Source organism: Pinus tabuliformis, chromosome 9 (assembly GCF_031772625.1).
Source record: "Pinus tabuliformis cultivar Carrire ecotype Pingquan chromosome 9, CPIR1, whole genome shotgun sequence".
Taxonomy (NCBI): Eukaryota; Viridiplantae; Streptophyta; class Pinopsida; order Pinales; family Pinaceae; genus Pinus; species Pinus tabuliformis.
Genome location: NC_142307.1, coordinates 1539929563 through 1539951279, shown reverse-complemented (window position 1 = coordinate 1539951279; position 21717 = coordinate 1539929563). Strand labels below are relative to the sequence as shown.

General features: G+C 41.6%; 1 protein-coding gene across 1 annotated transcript in view; it reads right to left on the bottom strand.

The window, feature by feature from the left end:
• The window catches only part of LOC149154492 (uncharacterized), a 342939-nt gene that overhangs the window by 45768 nt on the left and 275454 nt on the right, over positions 1–21717 (bottom strand). Inside the window, exon 8 of the mRNA XM_089438702.1 lies at positions 19783–19851. Coding sequence (XP_089294828.1) covers positions 19783–19851 — 69 coding nt within the window. The remainder of the gene's footprint in view (positions 1–19782; positions 19852–21717) is intronic.

The window sequence follows — 21717 nt, the reverse complement described above, 5'->3', positions numbered from 1 at the left end:
GTCGAGCCCTCTGTAAGCCAGGTAGCCTTCACTGAGTCTTAGCCTCGGCTTTGCTCACTGTGATAAAAGCTTACAGTCGTCAATCTCGATACAGAAAGGGATTCTTCTCCTGCATTATCGCTTTATGAGGAATTTTGTAGCAGTGCTCGGAATCGTAAAATTGTTTTGAAAGGAACAGTGTAAAACCCGTATTCAGTTTTTTTACCCTCGCTGTAATAGCCAGCCTCTGCGTTTTCTGTTTCTTTTCTGTTGAAAACGAATTCCCCATCACCGTTTTTTTTCCAGCCGCGGGTTTCTTCTCGGCTCTCGGGGCCATTGATGCCACTATCGTGACTCGAATCTCACGCAAAAGGCTCGGGGTCACTATATATGTAAAGGAAAAGAGTCAGTGGAAATCGCGTTCAGAACCAGAAGCGGAAAATCGTTTACCTTTTGCTCACGAAGTTTTGGCTCATTCGACAGATCGAGATTACAGTGCCGTTTTCACCACGTAAAGCATTTTTTTTCAGTGACGGCATTTTTGTTTCAAAAGGGATCACGCATTTCTCAGATTACAGTTTGGCATCGACCGAAACACGGCATTACAGTGACGGCATTAATATGGTTACGCATTTCTGCACGGCATTACAGTGACGACATTTTTTTCCAGTTCAAGTTCAGATATATATCACGTGACGGCTTTCTTCAGTTCCAGTGACGGCTATAACAGCATATATATATCACTACTCCAGATTATAGTGACGGCTCCAGTTCAGCGTATATATATCACGGCTCCAGTTCAGCGTATATATATCACGCATATATAACCTCATATATATCTCCCGCATTCAGTCTACGCATATATATATAATCTGAACAGAACAGCGTATATATTATCAGCGTGTATATCGATACATGTGACATCTTGGCCTGGTGTGTTAATCTGGTACAGATCTGAGTCATTGTGAAAGCCTATTTTCTTTCAAATCAGAATTTGTTAAGGTTTGGTACAGTCATTCTGAAAGAGGGATTTTAAGCAGACAGCTATATTATTTTTTTCTTCAGTCTTCTTTGGGAAAATGGCCACGCTCACCAATCTGATGTTAGAAGGAAATCAACGCTTTAATGGCAGCAACTATAACATTTGGAAACAAAGAATGCTGACCATTTTTTAATACAGGCGTCTTGATCAGCACATTTTGGGCAAAGAGTCTCGTCCCAGTACAGCTAGTACCGATCAATATAAATTTGATGATCGAAATCGAGAAGCTGTTATGCTTCTCAAGCTCTCTGTCGCTGATGATCAGTTACCTCAGATTCCTTCTGGCAAGACCGCTGCCGAAATCTGGCAACAATTGAAAGAACTGCACGAGACATCTGACAAAAGCAGAGCATTTTTTCTCAAAAATCAGTTGTTCTCCATCATGATAGATGAACATATGTCTTTACAGGAACATCTCAACAAAATTAAAGACATTCGAGATCAACTCGAAGCCATTGGTCGGACCATGGAGGAAGAAGATATGGTAGTCATTACTCTGAAAAGTCTACCAAAATCTTATGAACACTTCATAGAAACTCTCAACATTACGACCACAAATGTTGATCTGAAGTTTCCAGATTTATGTACCAAACTTCTGCAGCAGGATCGGTGGAAACAACAGTTTGGTAGTGGTGCTTCATCAGTGTCCTCAGAAAATGCATTTACTGCAAAATACCAGTCCTCTCAGTCCTTTCAGCAGAAAGGCTCTTCTCAGTCTTTGGATCCTGCTAGGAAGAAAAGTGTGCAGTGTAATTACTGTCACAGGTTCGGTCACATGAAGAAAGATTGCCGACAGAGGATTGCTTCTGAACAGAAGAAACAGGGAGGGCCACATCAGACAGCCAATGTTGCAGAACATTCCGAGCAGACAGATTCTGCCTTTTACGCCTTTATGGCTAAAAGGTCTTCAGAACATGTTCCTTCCTCTGCATGGTACATTGATTCTGGTGCATCACGCCACTTCTCTCACAGGCGTGACTGGTTTATTGACTTCTCACCGTTCAGTGATTCCGTGGTATTTGGTGGAGGTGAAAAGTATACTGTAGCTGGCAGGGGTACAGTTCAAATTCAGTCTGGTGGACGCACACTCATATTTCTGAATGTATACTATGTTCCTGGTATGGAGATTAATCTGCTATCTGTTAGCCAGATTATGAGGAATTCTCCTCAGCTTGATGTTGTGTTCAGTGCACACAAGTGCTCCATCATTGACAGGGAGACCAGTCTAACAGTTGGGCTAGAGGACCATGGCCTATACAGGCTACTTGACACCGGTGACGCTCCAGAAGTGGCTCTAGCAGCACGTGTCTCTCCCATCAGCACTCTGTGGCATCAGCGATATGGACATCTAAATATGCAGTATCTCTCTCAGCTCTCTCGGGAAGGACTTGTGTCAGGATTACCTGATATTCAGACTCAGCAGTTGGGGGTATGCAGCGCCTGTCAAGCAGGAAAGCAACATCGGTCTTCATTCACAAATGGAGAATCTTGGCGAGCATCTAAGGTACTTCAGTTACTTCATGCTGATATTTGTGGTCCTATGAATACAGCTTCTATCACTGCTTGCAAATATTTTTTACTTATTGTAGATGACTTCAGTAGAAAGATGTGGGTGTATTTTTTAAAAAATAAATCTGATGCTCTTAGTACCTTTCAGAAGTTTAAAATCTTAGTTGAAAAAGAATCTGGTTGTAATATCATGACCCTTAGGACCGACAATGGTGGGGAATTTTGTTCCTTAGCTTTTGCCAACTTTTGTGATATTCATGGCATCAAACGTCAATTAACCACCCCTTACACTCCCCAGCAGAACAGTGTTGTCGAGCGTCGCAACCGCACGGTTGTTGAAATGGCTCGTTCCATGTTACAACACAGGAGTGTTCCAAACAAATTCTGGGCTGAAGCAGTATTTACTGCTGTTTACCTTCTTAACCGATCACCTACTCAGGCTGTTAAAGGGAAGACTCCTGAAGAAGTTTGGTCTGGTCGTAAACCTAAGATCAGTCACCTCAAAGTATTTGGCTCAGTTGCATATGTTTGGATTCCATCTGCTAAGCGCTCTAAGTTGGATTCCAAAAGCCAGAAACTCATGATGACAGGTTACAGTGATCATCACAAGGCCTATAGGCTGATAGATATAGCCACTGGTCGTCTTAGCTTCAGTCGAGATGTAGTATTTGATGAAGACAGAGGATTCTTTCAGTCTTCGTCCTCTGAGCAGCGTTCTGAGGATCAGTCTCACAGTGTTCTTCTTCCGGTCGGTCCACCTGATGGGAGGGATGATGTAGCATCAGTATTTGATAATACTCTATCTGAGCTTTCTCCAGAAGCTAACCCTCCCCTTGCTGTCCCTATTGCTCTTGAGTCTTCTCCATCTCCTCCTGATATTGGTTCTTCTTCTCTTCGGCCTAAATGGTGGGCTAAAACCATTGGTGATCTCCGGGATGATGAGCTCCTTGAAGGTAGAACTTCTCGACATAAGAACAAACAACAATCTACAGTCAATTTTGCTCTTATGGCTAACCTCCATAGTATTTTTGAGCCTCAAACCTATTCAGAGGCTAAGGGTACATCTGAGTGGGAGCAGGCTATGGAAGCCGAATTCCAGAGTCTTCAGAAGAATCACACCTGGACACTTTCTGATCTTCCTGCCGAAAAAAAGCCCATAGGCTACAAATGGGTGTATAAAGTGAAATACAAAGCTGATGGAACCATAGACAAGTATAAAGCTCGTCTTGTGGCTCGAGGGTTCTCACAGAAGGAAGGCATCGATTATGAGGAGACTTTTGCTCCTACAGCCAAGATGAGTACCATAAGGCTTGTCCTTGCCCTAGCAGCTCAGTTCAATTGGAAAGTCCATCAGATGGATGTAAAGAGTGCTTTCCTAAATGGTGATCTTCAAGAAGAAGTCTACATGACGCAGCCCCCAGGATTTAAGGTTCCTGGTCAAGAACAGAAAGTGTGTCGGTTAGCTAAAGCAATCTATGGATTGAAACAAGCTCCTCGGGCTTGGTACATGAAAATTGATCAGTACCTGACAGATCAGGGTTTTCAGCGGAGTCCATCTGATGCAAACCTGTATATCAAGTATACTGGTGATGATATCTTGTTTGTGGTTGTCTATGTGGATGACCTTATCATTACTGGCAGCTCTGCACATTTGATCCATGGGATCAAACAAGATCTATGCAGAACTTTTGAGATGACAGACTTGGGACTTCTTCATTACTGTCTGGGGGTTGAAGTTTGGCAGACTGAAAATCAGATCTTTCTCTCTCAGTCCAAGTATGCCAAAAATCTTGTGGAACGGTTCAGAATGCAGGATTGCAAACCGGCCACGACTCCTATGGAACCAGGGCTCAAACTTTCAGCACAATCATCCTCTCCCCTTGTGGATGAAACTTTATTCAGGCAATTAGTGGGCAGTCTCATCTATCTTACTGGTACCAGACCTGACATCAATTTTGCAGTAAGCTACATTTCTCGCTTTATGTCAACTCCTAAAGCTGATCATTGGATAGCAGCAAAGCGGGTGCTTCGATATGTGCGTGGTACTTCTGATTATGGCCTCTTATATACTCGCAGCTCCAATCCTATTCTCAGTGGCTACACTGACTCTGACTGGGCCGGTTCGGTTGATGACCGTAAATCTACAGCTGGGTATGTATTTAGTCTAGGATGTGGTGCTGTTACTTGGACTAGCAAGAAGCAACAGGCAGTGGCTCTCTCCTCAACAGAAGCAGAGTATCGGGGAGCAGTTAAGGCATCCTGTGAGGCAGTTTGGCTTCGTCGTATGCTTGCAGATATGCATGTTTTCCAGACAGGGCCTACTTCTTTGTTTTGTGATAATCAGGGAGTGCTCAAACTTGCCAAGAATCCAGTCTTTCATGAACGAACAAAGCATGTGGAAACTCATTGCCACTACATTCGCCAGCTGGTTGAAGATGGCTCAATTCAGTTGCAATATGTTCCCACAACAGAGCAGCCCGCCGACATTTTCACCAAGCCTCTTGGTCCTGATAAATTTGTAAAATTTCGAGGGTCTATTGGTGTTGTAAATAGATTGAGCATTAAGGGAGGGTATTAGAATAATATTCATATTTAGTATTTAATGCTCAGTCTTTTAGCTGTTGCTATTTTTATTCTTTTAGCAGTTTCTTAGATGAAACTGTTTGTTTCCATATTCTACATAGAAACCTGATGTTTCTATTATTGTAAATATCTTTGTATTATCATTGAGCTGTTTGCTCATTTCTAATTAATTCATTCGATATTCTTTTATTTTTGGACAAATGTCCCCGAAAAAACCCAATGCAGGAATGCAGCCGATCTGAGGGTTTTTATTATTAAGCAGAAGTTATTTATGAATACAACCTTTGGATGCCTTGCTGGCAATCCAATATAGAGAATATCACTCGACAGAAGAAATTAGTGAGATTACCTCACTCTACACTACAAATCTCGGCTGATCCGGCAGCTGAACCAACGAGTCCCCAGCTACTTCTACATTGCCCCCACGCAGTCACTGTGTGGGCCTGCGTCACAGCGTCGCCTCTTTGTTGGATCGATTTGCTCTCAGGAGCTGACTCCATCCCTCTCGGCTCAGAACGTCAAACCCCCAACAAATCTCAGACTTCTACGTGAAGGCTCTTTGTTGCTTTGCGTGAGCCCTTCCTGGCTCTGCATCACCCTCTCTAGGCACTGTGCTACCTCCTCCGCGTGTTTCTTTGCCTCTTTGTTGAGTATTCTTGGATCCGGAGAAGATCCTCCAGCCAAAACTCTCTCTACCCCTCTTTGCATGATCACTACGAAATTACTGCATTGCTCTCTAGCTCAACAATTTGATCTAACTGATCAGTTCCCTGTGTGTCTTCCAAATGACCCTCAAGCCTCCTTAAATAATCTTCTCGTTGACATTCAACGGCCCAGATTAGAAGCTAATCAATGGCTAAGATCATTTATGCTTGATCCTCGTCTTCTTCTAGAAGTTACACCCACAGTTAGATTAATACCCATTAATTATTTTAATTTCCTAAGTTTAGACTTAGGGACCCATTAAAAATAATTAATTATTTTAATAAAACTGTCTCTGGGTGGAATTTCCCAAAACGCTTTCTAGGTTCTTTGGAATACATGTGCCCAAGCCTCCCTGCAAAATTTGAGACTTAGAGCACATCTGATGCTACCAGAAATCAACACTCCCTCTTAGCGAGGAATGTTCTCTAGCAATGGCTACCATTGAAGCATCACCCTGACTTCATAACATCGTCCTCTGTGTTGCTGATATCTGACATGTTGTCCACCAACTACTGCGTTGCTACTGCAACTGTACTGTTGTTGACATTGCCACTATCAAAACTGCATCTGTACTACAGCTCCCTCTAAATTTCTGCATCTGTGTTGCTGTTGGCACTGCCACTGCCAACTACATCTGCGATGCAAACTGTTGCTACTACTGCATCAGCAACGAAAAAACATCCCAAATTACTGAACAAGTGTTCAACATAGATGCATCTTGATGTTGAAGATCTAACTGTTGCTAGTCCTACGTTAATCCTCTGAAGCCACTTTGCTGCTACTGCTACGGCACTGTGCCTCCCTGCACTACTACAACTCTGCATTACGTTGCTCAAACTTGACGTTCTAGCTACTGCATCTGTTGCTCCAACACTCCTCTGCACCAACTGACATTGGTCCATCCTAATATATCTGATTTGGGCTCCCGTAGCAAGGAATTGATCCGAGAGGTGGGCTCCTCAAGGATCTTGCCCATCTGTAGCTCTTTCGAACTATAGCTCTAAATCAACCCACCTCCCTCCTGGAGGTATCTCAGTTGTCATGGCAAACTCTACCTCCTCGATCTTCATCACTGCAGCCTTCAGATCATGCTTCTCATCTTTTTCCTTCTTCCTAAGAGGAAACTGTGATGCGTAGTTACCCATCTCACCACACCTGAAGCATTTGATCTTCGAGACATCCTTTTTCCGCCTTCACTGCTCCTGCTACCCCTTGGATGCAAGGGTTGCATTCTCTTCCTCCTCCTTAGGCTTCGAACCACTGCTGCTGCTGTTGATTTGTGGTAGCATCGGATGTGCTCTACCCATGAAAATTGGTAGAGAGGCTTAGGCACATGAGATCTCCAAGGACCATAAATGGTTTGGGGAAATTCCACCTGGTTAGAGAGATATTAAAATAATTAATATTTTTAATGGAGTTTCTAAGTCTAAACTTAGGAAAATTAAAATATTAATGGGTATTAATATAAAACTGGGTGAGAAGGTTCTAAACGACATGGATCAAGCCAAATCTAATCTTAGTTGTTGATTAGGGACTTAATCTCAGTCGTTGAAAACTCAACAGGAAAAGTATAAGAGGAGGCTTGAGGGTCAATTGGAGATACACCAAGATTGATCAATCAGTTCGATTTTCTGGAGCGGGGTTTGCTGAGAAAATTCGAACAAGTGATCTGAGTTGGGCGCGGGGCAGTGAGTACATAGCAGAGAGGCAAAGATAGTGCCAAAGGGCCAGTACAGTGATTGAGGAGGCTACGTAGAGCCAGCAGGAGACACGCAGAGGGCCAGAGAGACTGTCTAGAAGCTAGAAGGGCCTGTGTGGGTGAAGCAGAGGGCCAGAGAGACTGCCTAGAAGCTAGAAGGGCCTGTGTGGGTGACGTAGAGGGCGAAAGAGCTGACGCAGAAAGGCAGAGGGTTGACGCAGGGGGTTCTAGAGCTATGCAGAGGCTAGCAGGGCTGATGTAGAGCCTTGGAGAAGCGCCGGAGGGATTTTTGTGGGGCAGACTTGCTGAATATATGCTTCCGAAGAGAGGTATTACTGCCAGATAGAAATCTCTATTGGGTGAACTAGTTTGGCACCCTAGTTGTACTCAAGAAAGCTACTTAATAATAAAACCCTAAGAACTGCTACACCGGTTTTCCCAAGTAGGGTTTTTCTAGGGACGATTGTCCAAAAATAACGGTGTCCCTTGTGTGTTTGTCTATTATTTTAGTTGATGATCTGTATATGAGTTGAGACTGCATTTGTGTTTATTTTCAGTATTTATATGGTTAAATAACTTGTTAAGAAATAAAAAAGTAGGTGAAATAAACCAGATAATGCAGGAAGAATTTCTGACGTGTTAGACTTAGAAATTTCAACATGGTACCGGAGCATTGCAGATCATAGGAGAACTGAAGGCACCAGCTTAATCAGAGGCATTTGCAACAATCGCCGTTGTCCTGAGAGACATAGCTGCTAGTAAGCAGAAAGCAGCAGAGAAGGAGTGACGCAGAGGACCTGCGTCATCATTTCGAGCCAGAGAGAGAGCCAACGTAGAGGCAAAGAGAGGTAGAAGAGGCTCATGAAGAGCCACGTCATCCTACTCAGTCAAGTAGGCTTGACGTAGTTGGCCAGAGGAGTGATTCAGTCTTGCCGAGATTGCGCAGAGCTAAGAGGCTCAGTTTCTTCAACTGTTGGGGCCTAGGGAGCTGTGGGTAGATTGTGGATTGGGAAGCTGGTGGGGTGTTGTTGTTGTCGAAGTAGAACAGTACCTAACGGGACAGAACCAAGATAGAGGGAGTCACTGCCTTGAGGGATTTCCAGCCAAGAAATCCAGATCCAAGTTGCAGTTGCAAAGAGGATCGAAGAGGAGCGGATTGACAGTTGGCGGGAAGATTCCAGCAAGTAAATCGAGACTCAGAGGGAGTCTAGGAGAGAACTTCTAGGAGGAAAGTCGAGACTCAGAGAGAGTCCAGTACAATGTTGCACGAAGCGGGGGCGAAGCGAAAGCGTTTTTTGGAAGCGGGGGCGTGGAAGCGTCTGCTATATATATATATATATATATTGCATTTATACTCAAAACAAACATCCCAAATAGCAAATTAATTGTAGAAGACATGAAAACATGCATATTTTTGCATAAATCAAGATAGATATAACATCCATTGTACATTAATGATTAATTATTCGAGCATCAACCATTTAGATGCATCAACCATCTAGAATCTAGATTCTTCTCCTCTTGTCTAGCCTTTGCCTCTACCTCGATTGTCTAGGGATATTAGTCAACATTGCCCAATTTTGATCAAACTACCTAATTCAAGACTTAAAATATGGTAGAAAAAGCTTAACATGCTTGATCGATGATTTTGACTTGATTGAAAGGTAATTTTTTGCTTAGGGCGTGCCGCGTGACAAAGGAGTTCAACAATTAACACCACCAACACTAGGGTACATATAGGGCTTGGTGCTCTTGATTAAATGCTAATCGCATACCTTCATACTTGATATAATCTAATGAAATGCCACAATCCCATTGATCCTGAATTCCTGAAAACTGTTAAGTCTGCTGAATTTTGAATAGGATATGAAATTCTATTTTCTCCATATGAAGTCCAATGAGGCTGGAACCACTCTCAAACATCCTGAGTCATTTCATGGTAATGTTAAAAATTTAAGTAAAAGTGACATTCTCCTTTATTTTTCATTTTCATCCTTTTACTTTAAGAATTTAACATTACCATGAGGGAGCATCTACTATATTTATATTTTTTTTTGCCTTCATTCGTCACCCTAACCCAAGGTGGACCCACCCCCAACAAGCAAACTCACCTAAAATTTAAAAAAAAATTGAAAAAAAAACGATTTTCTAAACGCTTTTCCGGAAGCGTACGAGAAGCATACGCTTCCTCCTCTGAAGCGCCACGCATCCGACGCCCGAAGCGTCGTACGAAGCGCGCTTTGGCGCTTCCGTACCACGCTTCTGAATTTCCAGGAAGCGGCAAACAATTTGGAAGCGCGCTTCCGGCCAAGCTTCCTAGGCGCTTCCGTACGGGACGCGCTTCGGGGCTTGGAACCGTGGGGGGGGGGGGCGCTTCGTGCAACATTGGTCCAGTAGAAGAGCGGAGATGGAAATGGACAGACTGAGGGATCAGGACAGGTTGGACGGGGCCTCCAACTTTGTCATCTGGAAGGCCAGGATCTTGTCTGTTCTGAATAGACATCGCATCAAGGCTTTGCCTTGAGAACCGTGGCTATCCCAGTCGACCCAGCTCATAATGAAAGGTATGCGGATGTAATGGTGAAGGCAAAGTGCATAATCCTTCACGGGGTAAAGGATCATGTAATACCACATATTGCCGAGAAGAACACGGCAAAGGAAGTGTGGGATATGTTGAAAACATTGTATCAGGGCACTTTAGTGCAGAGGAAGATGTTGTTGGAGAATCGGCTGCGGTCGTATCAGATGCATAAGGGGGAGCAAATAGATCTATACCTCAGCAGGTTGCAAGAGATTCAGGACCAACTTACTTCCATAGGGCCCACACCGGATCAGGATTTCATGGTGAGGACCGCCCTGAATGCAGTCTCCAAGGATTGAGGGACATTTTCCCAAAGCATTTTGGGCAGAGATGATCTTCCAGGATGGGAAGAGATGTGGGTAGCTCTTCGCCAAAAAAAGATCAGACGGTTGACCAAGGCGGGAAGTAGTAACAAAGGAGGCTGAACCAAGAAAGAGGAGGGGGATGCGACTTTGGCATCTGCAGGACAGTAAGGGAAGAGGAAGAAGGACATCTCCAAGGTAAAGTGCTTCCATTGTGGAGCTGGGTCATTATGCAACCTAGTGTCCCAAGAAGAAGAATAAGGGAGAGGCTTCTCACTCCAAATGCGGAGAAAGAAGTCGAGACTGATGACGACTATGCCATGAATGCTCATGCACCTCTAAAGAAGAGGTGGGGTGACATCGAGCTATAGTTAGGAGGACTATAGAAAATGAGGGGCAGGATCCTTGAGGTACCCAAACTCTTGGATCATATCCGGCTACGGGAGCCCCGAATGACAGTAGCAGAATGACAAATGTCGATAGAAGCAAGATGCGATGGAGCGACAAGGCAGTGCTAGAGTGTTGGGGTCTATAGTAGCGCAGTGGGGGTTGCAGGAGTGCGAGATGCACAGAGTTGTTTGCAGTAGTGCAAGTTGCACAGTGGAGGTTGCAGTAATGCGAGAGGCACAGAGGTGCTTGCAACAGTGCAAAGGTAGCAAAGGGGAGCATAGGATAGCAGCAGAGGTAGCTTCAGCATCAGGAGGCTTTCGGACTGACAAGGATGTCAGTAGTTGGGTAGATCAGTTACTTACTTCTTGGTAACTGAGTTGCAGTGCAACAGTTAGCAGTGGTAGTGCTATGGGCAGCATGATGCAGTATTTGAGAGAGAGTTGTAGTGCAGATGCAGTGTTGGGAGAAAGGACTAGCAGCAGCATGGATGCAGAGGGAGCTGCAGTACAGATGTAGCAGTGCCAGTGGCAGAGCCATGGGCATTAGTGCAATGGATGTAGGGCAGCAAGCCCAGCATCAGCACAGGTACCGATGTGGAAGGATCAGTGTGATGTTCAGTGGTGGAACATTACTAGAGCACATTCCTCGCTAAGAGGGAGTGTTGATTTGTGGTAGCATCGGATGTGCTCTAGCCATGAAAATTGGTGGAGAGGCTAAAGCACATGAGATCTCCAAGACCCAGAAATGGTTTGGGGAAATTTCGCCTGATTGGAGAGATATTAAAATAATTAATATTTTTAATGGAGTTCCTAAGTCTAAACTTAGGAAAATTAAAATATTAATGGGTATTAATATAAAACTGGGTGAGAAGGTTCTAAATGACATGGAACAAGCCAAATCTAATCTTAGCCATTAATTAGGGACTTAATCTCGACCGTTGAAGATTCAACAGGAAAAGTATAGGAGGAGGCTTAAGGGTCAGTTGGAGATACACCAAGATCGATTAGTCAGTTTGATTTTCTGGAGGGGGGTTTGCTAACAAAATTCGAACGAGTGATCTGAGTTGCAGCGAGGGGCAGTGAGTATAGAGCAGAGAGGCAGAGATAGTGCCAGAGGGCCAGCGTAGCGATTGAGGAAGCTACGCAGAGCCAGCAGGAGCCACGCAGAGGGCCAGAGAGACTACGCAGAGGCTAGCAGGGCCTGCGTGGGAGATGCAGAGGGCCAGAGACTTGATGCAGAGAGGCAAAGAGCTGACGCAGGGGGTTCCAGAGCTACGCAGAGGCTAGCAGGGCTGACGCAGAGCCTTGGATAAGCGCCGAAGGGATTTTCGTGGGGCAGACTTGCTGAATATTTGCTTCTGAAGAGAGGTATTACTACTAGATAGAAATCTTTGTTGGGTGAACCAGTTTGGCACCCTAGTTGTACTCAAGAAAGTTGCTTAATAATAAAACTCTCAGAACTGCTGCACCGGTTTTCCCAAGTTGGGTTTTTTCAGGGACGATTGCCCAAAAATAACGGTGTCCCTTGTGTGTTTCTCTATTATTTCAATTAATGATTTGTATATGAGTTGAGACTGCATTTGTGTTTATTTACAGTATTTATATGGTTAAATAACTTGTTAAGGAATAAACAAGTAGGTGAAATAAACCAGATAATATAGGAAGAATTTCTGACGTGTTAGACTTAGAAATGTCAACAGCTGCTTCTGTCAAGCTTACACTTGACTAGATCTCTCGTCAGCTCTTCCTGCTTGAGAGTTGCCCACATACTATCCCAGTTTGGCAAAGCTGGCCTGCGCAGGATGCTCTGGACAAAGACTTGCTACTCTTCTGAGACAGAGTTTAGGGCCAGTCTCACCATCGTGGAACCTTGAGGTGCAGACCCCACAGCTGCTAACTCATCCCAGGTCTCTTGAAGCTTCGTGAGGAACGGATCAATGAGCTCCCCCTTCTGCATTTGTGCAGATCTTAGTTTCTGCTCTAAGTACATCTTCCGTTGCTCGGAAGATCCTTGATACAACGTCGCCAAGGCATCCCACATCTCCTTAGCAGTCCCCCTGCTAGGGATGTGACATACCACATGATCCTTTACTCCATTAAGGATCATCTTCTTGACCTTTGCTATTTCTCCCTTGTACTTCTTCAACTAATCTGGATCCACGGGCTCAGCCACCACGCTGTCGACATAGACCTTGAGAAAATGCTTATCCAGAAGGCACGACATCCTTGCCTTCCAGATCACATAGTTGGATGCTCCATCCAACCTGTCCTGATCTCTCAGTCCACTGGTTGCCATCTCTGCCATGAAAATGTCGAACTACTCCTCTCTGTCTCTTACTGTTGCTGCTCAGGCAATAAGAAAATGGACTTCTTGGCGGCAAGTCTACTGAGGAAAAATTCCCTTATTGTGCTTCTTCTCTTTCTTTTGATGATTTTCTACCCAGCAAACTACCTACAAAAAAAATTGTGTCCCACCAGCTGTTTCCTCACAATGAAGCTCTGCACTGCTCTCTCTGGCACGGCAAAATTTCGATCTGGAGCTCTTCCTCTCTGTCAACACATTCCGAGAGAGACTTTCCTAAAAAATTCAGCCCTCCTAGCTTGGACTGCACAATCCCTTTGGGGATTTGAACTACTGCCTCTTGCAGCTATTCGATCTCCTTCTTTGCTCAGCGTTGGGTTCTCTGGCACTTCTCTTTTTGTCTCACCTACAACTCTGATACCATGTGAAAATTCCTAAACAGGAATCCCCACTGCAGCAACTGATGATATTTCTCCTACTTGTAAATTTACATAAACAAGTTATTTGCAGTTTTCTACAGCAAACATTAAAATACATACACTGCAACCTACACCATTTAAAACAATATGTTGAAACAAGAACTTGAACAAGAGAAAGATACAACACAGATGACACAACGATTTTTGGACAAATGTCTAGGGAAAAACCCAATGCGGGAAAATTGGTGTAGAAGATCTGAGGGTGTTTATTATTAAGCAGAAGTTATTTATGAATACAACCTCTGGATGCCTTGTTGGCAATCCATTACAAAGAATATCACTTGACAGAAGAAATTAGTGATATTACCTCACTCTACACTGCAAGTCCCAGTTGATCCGATAGCTGAACCAACGAGTCCCCAGCTACTTCTGCGTTGCCCCTACGCAGTCATTGCATGGCCCTGTGTCATAGCCTCTAAGGCCCTGCATCACCTCTTTGTCGAATCAATTTTCTCTCAGGAGTTGACTCTAGCCCTCCCGGCTCAGAACATCAAACCCCCAGCAAATCTCAGACTTCTACATGAAGGCTTTGTGCTGCTCTACATGAGCCCTTCCTGGCTCTGCGTCACTTTCTCTAGGCACTGCGTTGCCTCCTCTGCGTGTTTCTTTGCCTCTCTGCTGAGTATTCTTGGCTCTGGAGAAGAACGTCTAGCCAAAACTCTCTGCCCCTCTGCGTGATCACTACGAAATTACTACGTTGCTCTCTAGCTCAACAATTCGATCCGATTGATCAGCTCTCTGTGTGTCTCCCAAATGACCTCAAGCCTCCTTAAATAATCTTCTCATTGACATTCAACGGCCCAGATTAGAAACTAATCAATGGCTAAGATCATTTCTGCTTGATCCTCGTCTTCTTCTAGAAGTTACACCCACAGTTAGATTAATACCCATTAATTATTTTAATTTCCTAAGTTTAGACTTAGGGACCCATTAAAAATAATTAATTATTTTAATAAAACTGTCTCCGGGTGAAATTTCCCAAAACGCTTTCTAGGTTCTTTGGAATACATGTGCCCAAGCTTCCCTGCAAAATTTGAGACTTAGCGCACATCCAATGCTACCAGAAATCAACAAAGAATTATTTTGCTATCTAATCTTTATTGATCTAACAACTTGTTAAAATTGGCAACCAGGGCAAAACTTCATGTGGGTCATCTTATTCATGGCTGATAATATTTTTATTAGATTCCTCTCGTCGAGAGGTGTAGGATTGATATAAAGATCATCCGATTCCGATAAGTATTCATGGAGATATGAATTTATTTTGATTATGGAATTATTATCAAGCCGACCTACAACTCATGTAGGCTCAGAAGCCCAACAGTCGCATCTATTCACCCACCAACGTTGTGTATAAATATAAGAGGACTTTTCCTCATTTGGACTCACTCATCTCATCACATCTCTCTCTCTCTCTACTGCACAGAAATGAGTCTCTTCTCTACTGCGCTGAAATGGGTCTCTCTCTCACACATGTGAAGCCGGAAGCTGTTGAATTTGAAGTTGTAACTGCAGAAGTAAAGATTGACTTGCGTGGCCTAGAAGATCTCCTCATCTGAACTGCGTTGTAGGTTCATCTGAACCTCCTCTAAAAGCCACAACTTTTGGTGGTGGAATGAAGTCAATCCGACGAACGGTTTGCAAGATATCGACTGCCCTAGTTTGAAGCTGGAAACCACTGAAACTGAAGCTGCAACTGCAGAAGTAAAGATTGACTTGCGTGGCCTAGAAGATCTCCTCATCTGAACTGCGTTGTAGGTTCATCTGAACCTCCTCTGGAAGCCGAAACTTTTGGTGGTGGAATGAAGTCAATCCGACGGTCGGTTTGTGAGATATGGTCTGCCCTAGTTTGATAATGACGCCGCTAATGCTGATGCTGCTGATCTAGGGTTTGCTACTGCTGATTTGAATCAGATTTATTGTACTATTTCTCTCTGCTGAATTATTGAAGATAAAAGAAGATTTGATCAAAGGGTTTCCCCACACATTGTGGGGTTTGTCCCTGGCTAGCCGCCACATCTTGTGTCTCTTGTCTTGGCTTGTTTTCTGTCGATCGTTTAATGTTCTATCTGCACTTTACTTTATGTACATGTGATTGTTAATCGGTGGAATATAATAAGAAAAAGAAGTAAACTGTTATAAGCATAGAACATACCATAACTTAACACAACTTGATCTTAAGTGTATAGAGATCTATTTCATATTCAGATCTTGGGCGTGAGGGGAAGTCTTCGGTTGGACGAACCAATTCCCAAGATACAAGATCTGAAGAGCTTACTTGATTGAATTTCCAAGAATTATCTAATGAACAATTTCTAACAGGGCTTCTAGGCTAATGCTCTATCTAATTTATTTATTTATCAACTCTTTTATCTACTGCACTTTAAATGATAGATCTACTAGTGAGAGCTTTTATTTATTGATCAAGGATTGGAGTTGGACTCATAATCCTTTGATCTAGCAATTGTAATTTTGTAAATATTTTCTTCTAACCGTCGTTTATCCATCTTGTATATATATATCAATTGGGGTTTTCATGAGTTTTCTCTTGCATATCTGAAGAGACGTCTAGGGTATCATTTTTTTATTTTTGTTCACAGGTTGATCTAAATCAAGTACCAAAGGGGATTTGAATTGTGGAGGGCTTAACCGTCACCTAACCTATATGACTAGGGTTTGGGGGCTCAAAATTTCATTTTCTTGAGGCTCGTCTACCCTTTTTTATTTCTCTTCAGAACCACAGGGTTTAGACCACTCCTAGGAATCGATCAAAAATTTTGTGGTTTCATTTCATCAGCAAAATTTCTTTCAAGGGAGCTGCAAGGGTTTTAATTTAAAATTTTATAAATAGATTTTCAAGTTATTTCTCCATTTTTTTATTGAAATTTTGCCTCGGGTTTTAATTTTGCAGGCTCATATACCTTGTTTGTGGTTCAGATCTTGATCATATGTCCTCCATTGGCAAGCCTCTAGCCTTTTGAGCCAACTCTAGCCTAGTTGCAGGCCTTTTGAGCTTGTTTTGTCATTTGATTTTAAAATTTAACCTTTAAGTTTTTTGCAGAAAGGATCCGAAGATTTCTGAAGGGTTTTATATAAATTTTTTTAGAAGCAATTCATCATTTCTAAACCCAGATTTATTCTACAAATTTTTGGGCTTGGCCGCAGGGTTTTAGAGGCCAATTTATCTTGGCCACAAGTCCAGAAAGGCTTAGAATTTTTGTCATTCATCTACAAATACTAACCTAGATTTGTTGCAGATATTAATCACAAATTTTGAAGGGTTTCATCATATCTTTTAAGGCAAAAATTTGTCAAAAAATTGGATCTGGAGGTTGGTCTTGATTTGTTAAATTTTAGGGGCTAGCTGCAAGACCTTTTGAAGCCTCTTTCCTCCTAGCCGTGAGCTTGAAGAGGCTGCATACCCTTCTGATCTGAAAGAAAATTATTTGGAGGGTTTTCATGTAAATTTGAAAGAGTTTAAGGAGTTTAAGGCTGGAGAACCCTTATAATTATCACATAAATTTTATCATAAATTTTCCTAGCCTTTTTCCTTGCTGGCCGATGGCATATTCATTATCTGGTCTGATTGCATTTGAGGGCTAATCTTGTTGTTTGCAGAGAAGGTCTCATCAAATTTTGAGCTATCGCCTAGGGCTTGAATTCAAGAAATTTTAAAGCTCATTTCCCTTCTGGCTGTGAGCAATTTTGATCACTGGAGCAAGCAATTTTAAGGTTTGATCTTATTGTTTGCAGGAGAATCCATCACTGAAGATTTAGTCCTTCCTAAGTGCAGAAATCAAGCATTGTTCTCTGAGTTTTGGATTGAGGAATTTGCTGCTCCTAGATCACTTAAGCCGTGAGCGCTTGTTGACTGTCATTCATCTCTTTGGAGGCAGTGATCTTAAGAGGGTTTGATCCCTTGTTTTGAGGGGTTTCTAATTATATTTGTAGATCAATATTGTAAGCTTAAGGGGAAACTTGTTATTGTTTTTCTCTTATCATTGTGGGTCTCCTTGGGCTGGAGAAGAGTCCTCCTTCCTTGTCTTAAAGAGCTTCTTACACTTGTCACCCCATAACAATAAAAGATCATTTGTTATTTTGAGGGAGCTTGGAATCTCATTCTAAGCCATCCTTTCTCCTGATTTAAAAGGGAGAATTTACTAACATTCTAACTCACTTAGAGTAGATCTAACTGCTAATTCTCTTCTTGCTAACTTGCTACATTGCATCTTGCATTACTAGTCCCATTGCATCATAGATCTGATTTTTGACTTGCATTTCTGATTTTTCTACTTGATCTAAGCGCATTTGAAGTATTTCTTGTCTATTGCCTCATTGGCAATTTTGGATCTAAGTAGTGTTTTCTAACTTCTTGTTAGCAATCTCATTTGCCATTTATCAAATGTGACTTCATCGAACATTCTTTACTTATTTGAATTTCTACTGTCTAATATAATTGAAGATCATATTAACCAACATCTTTAACTAAAGGCACTTGAGTTGTTAATCATTTAACTCTTTTTATTATTACTGCTCCTGTTTCGCTGATAACTCTTATATGCTTCATTGGTCATTGGTGCAATTCAATCTTGTGCTCTAAAATGCTTATCATCATATCGTGAATTAGTATTTCTTTCCTTGAAGCATTGTGTTGTTTATTGTATCTCAGTGAAGCATTTGTATCTTCATTTGCATCTTAGTTTTAGATTTACGTTCTTAAAATTTACCTCCAATCATAAGCTTGGTTGATAGAGAGTTAGGACCACATTCTTCATATCCAATTTGAGAAGTTTGACCCTTACTCAACAGTTAAAAGTTAAAACAAGTGACTTTGCAGTTCTCTTGTGGGCAATCCCTTGTAGGAAAGAAGGCACTTGGGTCGTTAGAACTCTTGGGTAGGTATCGTTAATGAGGCCTTAGCCTTCTTCCCCAACAGTTCTTTTCTAAAACCTTGTTTAAGACTTGCTTCAAAACAATTGAGAAGAAGGATTTCATCTAGATTAAGCATCTTAATTAAAATCAACCAAGATTCTTGCATTCCACATAAGTAGATCTTGCATCTCATTCAACTCTCAATTGGTTATTGTAGCTAGAATTGTGGGACAGATTTCACTTGCAAGCTTTATTTCTCATTCTTGTACTTATTACTTCTATGCTTATTGTATCTTGAATACTATATCATTGTTAAGCATCTCTTTTACTTGAAGTACAAGTTTATATTTTCTTGCAAGTCATATTTCAAGTCTTATTCCTCATATTCTAGTTGCCTGTAATCAATTGGTTTCTTGTACTAAGATCTTGTTTTGCAACACTGCTTATCTTGTGACTTGAAATCTTATTTCATTGTGCAAGTGATATAATCTTTATTGAGCATTGTTATAAGGCACTGGTCTTCATCTATTTATCTTGCTATTTGCCATATTAATCTAATTGGAATCAATCTTGTTAAACATATACATTGCTCATTAATAATTTCACTTGCTAATTAATCTTAAATCAAGTTACTTAAACAGGTAGTTTCCTTGCCCATAGTCTCCTAGAACTTCTTGTTTCAACAAGTTTCCCTTTACTAACCATCTTTAGGGACTACCCCCCTTAGCTTGTCTAGGAGAGAGCTTAAACAAAGTGAGTAGGGAATAGGTGACAGCCCCTACTCTGAGGGTTGTGCCTCTAAAATTACACCTGGTGGGATTGGGATTTTGCGCACATTGAGGTGTACATTTTAGGCGACAACGCACTGGAAATGCATTTTGTTGGGGACAGATGGACTATTTGGCAGGAAGGTAGGGCTTTGTTGTATGCCATCCACCTAACAGACATTTCTTTCTTATGGAACCAATGTTGTTGGGGGACTTTCATGAGGTGAATACTTTGTTCAACTTGGAAGAACTTGCTATTTTCTTTAGATCATATTTAGCTATTCATCTCTCAGCCAATAATGTTATTTTTAGAAAAGATGTAGACAGTCTTCAGATTGTGAAAACAGAAGACATGCTAGCTATCCTTGGCTATATAAGAAGGGGTCCCTTCTCTAAGTACTCTCCAGCACCTAGTTGTAATTATTCTAATGTATATGTATCTTGATTCATAATAATAATATATGCAACATTTTCCCGAAGGAGAAAAAGAATAAAAAAGAAAGAAAAAAAGTCCATAATTTCTTTACCTTTAGGAAAAAAATAACAAAATTGCTAAACTCAATTTTTTTGTACCTTTAGCACGATAGGAACTAGAACATAGAAAGAAAACAGTGCAACAGCATATCCAAGAAATGGTAAAATCTGCATCAGAAAAGAATTGTCAGGGTTCTCCATGCTCTGTTGGTCATTAAATAATAAAGAAGTATATTAACATATTGTAAAATCAAACTTAGGTCCCAACAATACTGCACAACAATGATTTATGCAGCCAACATGTGATATATTTAAATCGAATATGCTTGTTTATGTTTTACTTTCACTATAAGATTCATAAATATAGGTTTTCCCTTTGAATTTAGTCTTTAGGATGTTGTCTTTCTTAAATTCTAGCAACTCAAGTGATGTTTCTATTAAACTGCTATCACATATGTTGGCCTTAAATTTAGATAAAAGGGAAAGAAAATAAATAAACAAGATTACAATGTTATGAGCTCAACTGCTTTGGAATCTAGGAACTACACTAACAGAAAATTGATATTATTGTAACAACATGCCTGGGACAGCCAGGTATGCTATGTGTTGACCACTACGTGTCAACGACCCATAGCAATACACCCCCTTTTTTCCGGAAAAGGGATAGTGCCTGATCGACGTGTCTGTGCCGTTCGACTATCATCATCAGCGTGATCATGTTATGTTGTAAACCCTTTTTGCATATGTAAATTGTAAATAATCTCAACAGATTCGTGTCGTATATGTAATTGCCTAGGTAAACCAACATTTTTCGGCGCTGTTGCTAGGGATATTTTATTCTCGGCGTTTCAACGACTTTTCATTTCTCATCTTTTCATTTGGGCCGGCAATGGCAACATTTTTTGGCGCTGTTGTTGGGGACCGATTTATTGGGCCTTGGCTCTTCGACATTCATCTTTCATCTTTCTCATCTCTCATTCGAGCCAGCAAAATCAACACTCCTTGGCATTGCCACCGGGGACAGTTTTTTATGTCCTTGTTTTTTTCGACATCGTTTTAATCATCTCATCTTTTCCGCCATTCATTAGCCGGTCAAGCGACACTACATTTCCTGGCATCATTTGATTTTTTCATCGCCCTATCTTTCGTCATCTCACTAATCGTTTCATCTGCACCTTTAGCACCCGGACATTTTGGTTCGTTTCTTGTTTGGTTGGCGACTCCACTTCTTCCATTTATTATTTCTCAGACAAGAAGCCATCCCTTATATCCGGTTGCTTGTTTCCTTTTGGATCCTAGAGTTAGATTCATGTTCAAGTGGCGACTCCATTGCTTTCATTTTTTACAAGAATTTCTACTAGAAGCTCGCTTCTTGTGGATCTCTTGATTTTCTTGAGCACGGGTCTCTCTCTATCATCCATTTGGTCTCTCATTATTCCTTCAAGCAATTCATCATGGATGATTCATTTACCCCGTTTCATTTTACTCATTTTCTCCATGACATTTCGGAAGTGGCCATTCATAAATTGTCTTTGTTCTCGGGCGGTGATTCAATCGCTGTTAGAAAGCATCTATGCAGGTTTACTCATACAATGCTCATATATTGTAGTTCTCCCCAGTATGGTCATGAAGATGTCAAAATGCGTCTATTTGCCTTTTCTTTAGAGGGTGATGCTTTGAATTGGTTTAATAATTGTCCTGAAGATTATTTTGCTTCTTTACAAGACATCGTCAATGCTTTTAAAAATAGATATGGTTATCAAGGTAGCTCACATTGTGCCCCTAAAATTATGCAGCAGAATGAAAGTGATTTTGTGAAGGATCTAGCTGTCGATGAAAGATTTCAAAACAATTCTCCATATCAAAATGTGCCATCCACTTGTACCGTTGCAGATCAAATCCACGACAGTGGGAAAACGGAGACAAGTTGTCAAATCAGTGTTGACAATGAAAGGGAAAATGATAAGCAAATTATAGAAGAACTAATGCGGCTAGTAAAAAATATGGAGCTTAATCAAGAAAAATTTGTAACTG